Consider the following 8,759-nt stretch of genomic DNA (forward strand, 5'->3'; position numbering starts at 1 on the left):
GCTCCTGTTTATACTGTCATTTTTCTTATCAGCAGGAGATTATTTATACAGAGCCCAACCCAAGTGCTTCTTGTTTATCTTATTACAGACACCATTAAAAAAGTTTCTATAAAAAGCAGCTCCTGCATTTAGGACCAGCACTAGTAAGTGTTATGCTGGGTTTTTGCTTCTTATCAATCATTCCTTTATTTTCAAGTCATTTAATACCCTGTCACTATTTTCCAATCTGCCCTTTACTCTCAGTACTGTGGAATGTCTTCCAGGTTTAATTTTCCCTGTCAGAGTCATTATCTAAATGACTTTTAAAGTTTCTGGTAATTTTATACAGACTAAGAGATCCTGAAAAATTGTTCTGCTGCAACAGTTGACTTTAACCTTCAGCTGCATGTTCCTCCCTCACATATCCTCCCTCTCCATCACTTCCCAGCCCTTTGAGCAGGAAAGACAAAAGGAAAAGCAGTTTAGTGTCCCAGTGTGTAAATACAGGGCTGCTCAGTGTGCTCTGTAGGATTGTGGTGGGGATAGGAACGTGTAGTCTATAAATCTATGCTAATATTAGAATTAAGATGAAAAAAATAAAGCAGAAAGATGTTTCTGAATGAATTCCTAAACTGCTTGAAGAATGAGTGAAATAAGACAAAATGGAAGTTTCAAGGGGCAGAAGTAGCAGCAGAGGATCCTGCAGCAAGGCCAGAACATGAGAAGACACAGAATGGGGACAATACAGTCACAGGCACTTGGGAACCATTACACTCTGATGAGCTAAGCCAAGACCTGCAATTTGAAGGCATGCAAATACATTGGTTTAGCTAAAGTTCATCACTTGTATGTCCAATCTGGCCAACCTCAGACCCAGCTGTAATTGAGAAAAGGAAGCAAAGCTTTAGGTTCCCAGCTAAAGGTCCAAAACCCCTGTTCAGATGCATTATTCCTCCCTTCCCCTCTCCATGCCATTCTCCCCTCCCATTACACACATTTTTTTATAGTAAAGAAACTGGTAGAGATTGAAAGGAGACAGTTGATGGCATGGGTAGCCAAGCCAAACAACTCTCCTTCTGGACTGAGCCAACCATAAATTTTTCATTTCTTTTTTGCCTCTCTTCCCAGGGCAGAGGAGATGAATGCTAAAAGCTGAGGCCAGGCCAGGCTGCATTTATTTCAAGGGCTAAACAAATGACTTCCCACTTGATGCAGGGTGGTAGCCAGTGGATGGGGCAGGCAAAGACACCCAGCACCTGCACTACTGCTTCCAGCAACAGCTTCCTACGTCTGTGTGCTGAGGAACAGTGATGGGAGGCTGTGAGCACACCAGCCTCTGGGGCTTGCTGATCTGTTCTGGTACAACTGCCCCATTCCACATGCTTTTGGAGACTCTTTATGTTGCCCAGAACAGGGTTCCACCTCAATGTGCAATACAATAAGCTGGGGTCTGAGACACAGACCACTGGAGGCTGAACAGTAGTCTGGAAAGGTACCATTCCACTCTTACCATCCTCCCCTACGCCATCTGCTACTGACCACCCTTTGGATTTTATTTATCTATTTTCCCTCATTTACCAGATTATTTATAGAACAGCTCTACCACTAAAGCTAAGACTGTAAACAGTGAGATGAGACCATTTGGGATCATACATTCTGCAAAGTGTTCCCTCTGTCTACACCAACTGCTCTTTTAATGAACCAAAAGTGGTTTCCAGGCCTTCCTTGGGAGCCTGTTTCACAGCTGAATGGGAAGGGAAGTTGGAGACACCTCAAGAATACACAAGTCTGCTAGCACTCATCAGACCTTGGACAAGTCTGGAAGTGAGAGCCCTAGGACATGTACTTTCTGCTCTGGATCTCTGTCCTGAGCTCTTTTCAGTCACTCCTCACCATACTGTGCTTTAGAGTTGAAACTGATGTTTCTGCCCACTAGTGCTGAGCACACTCTTTAACCTGGACCCTTCAAACTCTTAGAGGTTTCCTGTTTCTTTCAGATAAGCCCTAACTAGGTACTTAATAGCAGTGCATAAGTACCACACATCTGCTTACACAAGGCTATGGGTTAGATTTAAAATGACTCATCTCCTGTAGACTCGACCACCAAATACATCCTGGCCTGGATCAAAAGTAGGGTGGCCAAGAGGAGCAGGGAAGTTATCTAGTGATAGGATGAGAGGCAATGGGCTGAAGCTGCACCAGGGGAGGTTTTGATTGGATCTGAGGCAGAATTTCTCTCCTGGCAGAGTGGTGAGGCCTTGGCCCAGGCTGCCCAGGGAGGTGCTGGAGTCCCCAGCCCTGGAGGGCTTCTAAAAATGTGTAGACTTGGTACTTCAGGACATGGTTTAGTGGTCATGGGAGCATTGGGTTGACAGTTGGAGTTGATCATGGAGATCTTTTCTAACCTTAATGCTTCTATGATTCTATAGTATGGAAGATGACACAGTCCAGCTGCAAAGGGCAGTGGGAAGAAGACAGTGGTGCAGCACAGTGCAGAACAAGCCTTGCAGCCATCTCTGCCCTCAAGAAACAGCACCACGTGTAACACATCACATCCTCTCCTGATTTGCAAGGTCCCTGGAAACGCTACTGGGTCAGCTGCAAAAGGACACAGCCATTTAACCTTTAGATCTACCTGGTCCCCATTGATCTGGCTTGAAAACAAGACAAGAACAGTGCCATGAGTTCAGCCTTTGCTCTGTCCTGCTGACAGGCTCGAAGAGAGCTGCTAATATTTTCTCTGATCATTGTGTGAGTACATTCTGGCTCCCCCCCCCTCATGTTATGCAGGAGGTGTCCTTTACTCACAGGAGGAACAGTCTGGCCAATCATGAGAGCTCCCAAAGGCCAACTTAATGGCCTTAACAACTGAAATCCAAGAGATTTCATGTACAGGATGGAAGGAGTAAAATGATCAGGTGTGAAGAGCCTGGTCTTGACTTGTGCACAATCTGTCTGCAGGGGTATCAAGACATGCACCTACCTCATTATAATTAGATCAGTTCCTTTTACTGATACAGACTCCAAGATGTGGTGTGGTGACTCTGATTGAACAGCCCTGTGTGCAGTAGTCCCACTGACCAAAGAAAACCAATGACCTATTTGGAAAGACCTTTTCTGCCTTTTTTTCCTCTTTACATTATTTCTCTTGAAAGGGAAGCTCGTTTGACTTGCTGGTGGACATGAAGGGTGCTACACAGAGGTGTATCCAGAGGTGGGTTATTCCAGGACCATACTCTAGCAAAGACTGCACAAAAGTAGGTGAGTGACACAGTAACTACCAAAACTTCAGAGGTTCAGGTACAATTTAAGCAACTAGATGTAGAATTCAATCTTTGAACCACAAGTGCTAACATCTGATAAGGCTAATAACATTCCTCAGAGTTACACAAAATGCTAATCTCATGATTTTTACAGATGAAATTGAAACCAGGGAAGGACAGGTAATTTTGCCCAAGATCACAGAGAAGAGTTGGAGACGTGGAAAGAATTCAAGGCTCCATGGCTCAAGCCTTCCCTTCTGCCAGCCCACCTCAACTGCCAGCACGTCTGCAAGCCCAGATCTCCCAGACAGATGGGTTCTTATGACATTTCAAATACTGAAAATATCATAAAAGAACAACTTCTCTCCTGCTGGTTTGGCCTTCCTACGCATCAAGGAACCTCAAAAATGATCTATTTAAACATCCTTATTCAAGCTTGGGTTGAAAAATGAATAAATGTTATAGGTATAACATGGGATTGAGCTATTTGTATTTTATCATCAAGATTTCATCCAAAGACATTCAAGTGCTGCAACTTTGGTCAAAAAAGGGCAATGAAGATGGTGAAAGGTCTAGAGCACAGGTCTTCTGAGGAGCAGCTGAGGGACCTGGGGTTGTTTAGCCTGGAGAAAAGGAGGCTCAGGGGAGACCTCCCTGTTCTCAAGATGTCCCAGAAAGGAGGCTACACCCATGTGGGGGTCGGTCTCTTCTCCCAAGGAACAAGTGATAGGACAAGAGAAAATGACCTCAGGTTGCACGAGGGGAGGTCTGGGCTGCATATTAGGAAAAATGTCTCCCATGAAAAGGCTGCCAAGCCCTGGAAGAGGCTGCCCAGGGCAGTGGTGAGGTCCCCATGCCAGGAGGGACTGAAAAGCCATGGAGATATGGTGCCATGGTTTAGTGGTGGACCTGGCAGTGCTGGGCTAACAGTTGGACTTGATCTTAAAGGTCTTTTCTAATCCAAATGATAGAATCAAATGATTCAATGATTCTAAATATGCTACCAGCTACACTGTTCTGGACAAGCAGTGTGAGCCTGCAAGAGAGAACCAATAGCACCTCACCCCATGGAGGAGCAGTGAGACTTCACTCCTCTGGGTAAAGCTCTGGAAACACATGTAAGGAAGAAGTGATATCACTGCAGTCTGTTCACACATTATCCTGAATGTGAAAGAGAGAAGGCACAGGGCAGAGGGCAAAAAGAGAACTACTTCTCCTAGGTAAAAATCTGAGCTAATACAGTCATCCCATCAACCTCACATCTCATTTTCATTAATTGTGACTCAAATGTAAGTGACTGAAAAGCTTCCAAGTATCATAATCTGACTCCTGGATGTAGAGATGCCAGCTATAGCCCTGCCTCCTGACTATTCATATATATTTTATAATATAAATATGTATCATATCTCTCTCCATACATAGAGATGCAGATACACTTCTATTTGCTGCACTCAACAAACAATTTAAGATTTAAGGAAAACCGTTTTTGTTGTAAGATAAGAACTTCAGGCCCATTATAATGCTGTAAAATCTAATCTGCTAGCACAAACCAGAGGAAAAAAAAAAAACAGAAAAAAAGAAGAAGTGATTCACTGGGGAAGTTCCATGATGTGCGGGACAATGGGTCTTAAATCAAAGGCATACATTATCATGACTAAGCTGACAGATCTGCACTGCAATGCAGAAAGCCAACGAATATTCCCACATCTGCACCCTGCAGACAGGCAGCTAGACAGCTTCCCAAAATGAAGAAAGGATCCCCCAGCTCTTACCTGTTACCTGTGCAACAACTGCCTGGGAAATCCTCCGATTGGCTAGGAAGGCTTTGATTTCCTCCTTTATCACACTGCTGTCCCTCCTACCAAAACAAAACAAAACAACCACGAGAACACACAAAAAGATGGACAGACCAAAGCGTGCTTTGAAGATGCAAAGTGGCTTTATTTCCTTTATTTAGGGGAAAAGGAGTGGGGAAGGGAAGCATTAAAAAAGCCCAAGTGCTTTACCAATGGACACTTCTTTTAACACGTGTCACGTTTGATCAAAGTCCCCCAGCAGGAGAATGGATGACTCATGTCCTATATAATTCATATGAGGTGCAGCACTGCCATATGGGATGTACAAAGTTTCATTACATGGGGATGAATAAATCTCTCCTACCAGCATAAAAACCTCAGTCATAAAAATGAGGCACAAAAATAAAAAATAAAGGCTAGAGAGCAGGGTTTGCTGGGTTAGCTAAACAAATGAAAGCACACAGACCAACCTTCTCCAACTTTTAAAGGAAAAGACCTAAAAAAGAAACAATTTTGGGGCCCCTATCCCTACTTTCTTAGTCCACAGTTTGCACTGAATGAGCAAGTGTTAATTATTTAAACTCTCTGTATGATTTCTACAAGGTGGGCAAAGATATTTCAGAAGGGACTAAAACCATGCTAAAGATAAAAGAATTTGGAGGTTGTACAAAGACTGTGATATGCAGCAAATTTCAACTGCAATAAACACATACTCTTCCCTCCTCTTCCTGCCTCCCTTCCTGATAAGGGTATACAATTAAAATCAGACTTTATTAAGCTTTATTATTTTGTAATTTCCCTCCCCCCTCTCCCCTCCTGCCCCAGCAGCATTTAAGGAGGATTCAAGCTTGCAGTTGTAAATGTAAAACAAATGCTATGGTTTTATTTATGTATCCAACAATCCTCTTCCATATGCCTGCAAATGAAAGTAGTTTCAGTTTAAATAAGCACTAAAAGCATTACCTGAGACTTACTGCACAGGAACCCAAAACTCAAGAGGAACATTTAAACTCCAGCAATGGGAGCTCCTGCACAGTGCTACACTCACCACCTCCTGCATTATCCCATTATCCTGTAGCCAACAGTAAATGAGCTTGATTGGCTTTTCTTAATCATAAATAGTTAGAATTGACAAATAGAATAGTTTGGGTGGGAAGGGATCTTTAAAATTCATCTAGTCCAAGCCCTCTGCACTTTGCAGGGACATCTGCAACTAGAGCAGGTTGCTTGGAGCCCCACCCAACATGACCTGGATTGTTCTTAACTGCTCATCCCTAATCCTCTCCCCCAAAAGCCACACCTTTACCCTGAATCTCTGAACTATTGCAAATGTATTTTCATCCTGGAGCTTAAGGACTAGTTCTCTCATAGGTACTTCACAAACGTTGCCATTTTGGGGAAAAAAGGCATTCCAACATTATGACCAAAACTCTTTTTGAGACATTTGGCCTTTCCTCTTATTTCTTTTCGTTATCAAACCCACTGACTCTGACTTTCATCCTCAGTGGTATAATCCCCCCCCTTTCATCTCTGCCATAATGCTGAAAAGAAAGCTGCTAAAAGTAAAGGAAGGTCAGTCTGAAAAAAAAACCCCAGCTGGCTCTCACTGAAGACTTCTGCTTCTTCTTTATTATTTGTATTTTCCTCTGCCAATCTGCAGACTGTGCAAATCCCAGAGAGTCAGCCCCTGCCACAAACTATAAGCAGATAAGGTATGTGAGCTGCAGATCCCAGTGGAAACCATGAACCAAGCAGATTGCCTACTCCTCCTATATATGGAAGGAAATACAACTGGTATGAAGTAGTGGAGGGGGAGTCATGTGAAGCACCACTCAGCCAGACTCGGTCTTCTGAGTAAGAGGAGGGTGGAAAATTAGTGTGCTAACATCAATTTCAATTTTTGGTACAGCATGGGAAAAAACATTCCAGCAGCAAAGCAGGCTGTGGGATGCCCACACATGGCCAGGGGCTGTCTCCACAAGACTAAGAGGCAGGTGAGAAGTACTGAGGTAGTGCCCTTTAGGGAACGTGCAGGGGAAGAGCTGCCTAAAGCAGCTCCTCCTCTCTTGACAACACCCATCACTACCACAGCAGCCCTCCACCACGCAGAGTTCCTCTGAGGCTCTCCTCACTCTGACTTTCCAAACTTTTTACAAAGGCTTCTACTAACCTCATCAGCTCCTCCACTTTGTCGTCGATGTCCAAGTCCTCTTCAGAAGCCTCAAAGCTGTACGACCTCTGGGCCAAGCTGTTGGCCAGCGGGTAGCGGGTGGGCGACATCTTCCCGTTGAAGGCGGACAACCTCTCGTTACTCTCCCTCCCGTTCTGATTAGTAGTGCAAGGCTGGGGGGAGGTGTCGTAACTGTTGCTCGGGGATGGGGACATCCCAGAATGCTGGGTCTGCGTGGAAGCTGTGGCCGTAGAGGAAGATGCTGGGACGTTGTTGGTGCTGTTGCTGTAGGAACCACCTCCGTAGCTAGACCTTCTGCCGAATTTGTCGCTATGCTCTTGGTCAAGACGATCCAAGGTTTCCAGAGCGTGGAGGATCTCATGTCTGGTCATTCCTGTGCGTCTCAGGCGTTGGAGGAGGTCTATCTGCTCTATGGTAAATCTTGGTTCGTCTGTGTAGTGAGACATGGTTTCCAGCAGACTAGAACAAGGTAAAAGGTAAAAGCGAACACTTCAGTTCAACAGTTCCGTGTGGTACGTGGAAAGGAGCTTACATTAAGGCAAGATCAGTTCGGGTCCAAAACTTTAAGTCACACACATGACAAGAGCTGGCAGCCCAACTTTCCACCTCCAAACATGCCCAGCAAACAAGCTCCTGTGAACATTAGTCTTTTCTTTGAAGTCCTCAGCTAGCATTTCTCTCTTCTACAAGCACTCCCTACACCTCCTACAACAAACCTGCAGTTAGCACCCCCTTGCTTTTGATAAACTAGTCTACAGAGAGACAGTGGTTGCTCAGTAATTAAGGCTGCAACTGGATTTCAGACAAAATTTCTCCCATGGCTATGTATCCACCAGACAGAAATCCCAGATCCTGAAACAGTTAGGTTGAGGCCAGAGGTTTAGCGTTCCTGGTGAAGTTTGAATCCATTACAGTGTAAGATTTATAAACCTCAACTCTCTCAAATCTGAAGTACGAGGAGTTTAAGTTGCTGTAACTTTTCTTGCTACCTTGAAAAAAAAGAAGATAAAAACACACCTAGCGGAAATTCTGGTGGCCTGTAGGACCAAAGTTGATTTGACTGAAGTCCCATTTCTGAAGTGAGTAACTTTTGAACCTTGAATGTTGTCACAGATCGCCTGCCCTAACAAGGAAAGTGCAGCACATCCAATTACTACTGAGCTTTCATTTAAAGAAGTAAGTCTACAGCCTTTTCCCCTCCAAAGGCAGGTTTCTCCATCATCATGGTGGCTCGTCGAAAGCATTTTTAACTCCTAAACTTCCCAAGGTGCCAGAACAATGAACATGTATTTGCTGCAAAGCCCAAAAATGGAACCGAAAAATCACAATATGCTCCCTTAATCTCTTTTCCCTCCTAAGCCTCCCCACTACAGATCCAAATCGAATACAAATGACAAGATCACCTCCTTCAGAACTCAAGTTCTTGAGAAGAAGGGATGGCAGATGGAGGGCAGACAGAACTTGGCAAAGAGATCAAGGCATTTTCCATCCTTCTTGTGAATCTTCTTATGAGTCAAGGGTTTATTACAA

General features: G+C 44.2%; 1 protein-coding gene across 1 annotated transcript in view; it reads right to left on the reverse strand.

Annotated features, from left to right (window-relative positions):
• The window catches only part of LOC103769340 (homeobox-containing protein 1), a gene marked incomplete at its 3' end in the record, with an annotated part of 13,019 nt that extends 5,334 nt beyond the window's left edge, over positions 1-7,685 (reverse strand). The window contains exons 1-2 of the mRNA XM_008936526.1: positions 7,209-7,685; positions 5,015-5,100 (exon numbers count right to left, since the gene is read on the reverse strand). Of these exons, the coding sequence (XP_008934774.1) occupies positions 5,015-5,100; positions 7,209-7,675 (553 nt within the window). The remainder of the gene's footprint in view (positions 1-5,014; positions 5,101-7,208) is intronic.
• Between the last annotated feature and the right edge of the window lie 1,074 nt (positions 7,686-8,759).

The sequence above is a fragment of the Merops nubicus genome, unplaced genomic scaffold, assembly GCF_000691845.1.
Source record: "Merops nubicus isolate BGI_N331 unplaced genomic scaffold, ASM69184v1 scaffold8393, whole genome shotgun sequence".
Classification (NCBI taxonomy): domain Eukaryota; kingdom Metazoa; phylum Chordata; class Aves; order Coraciiformes; family Meropidae; genus Merops; species Merops nubicus.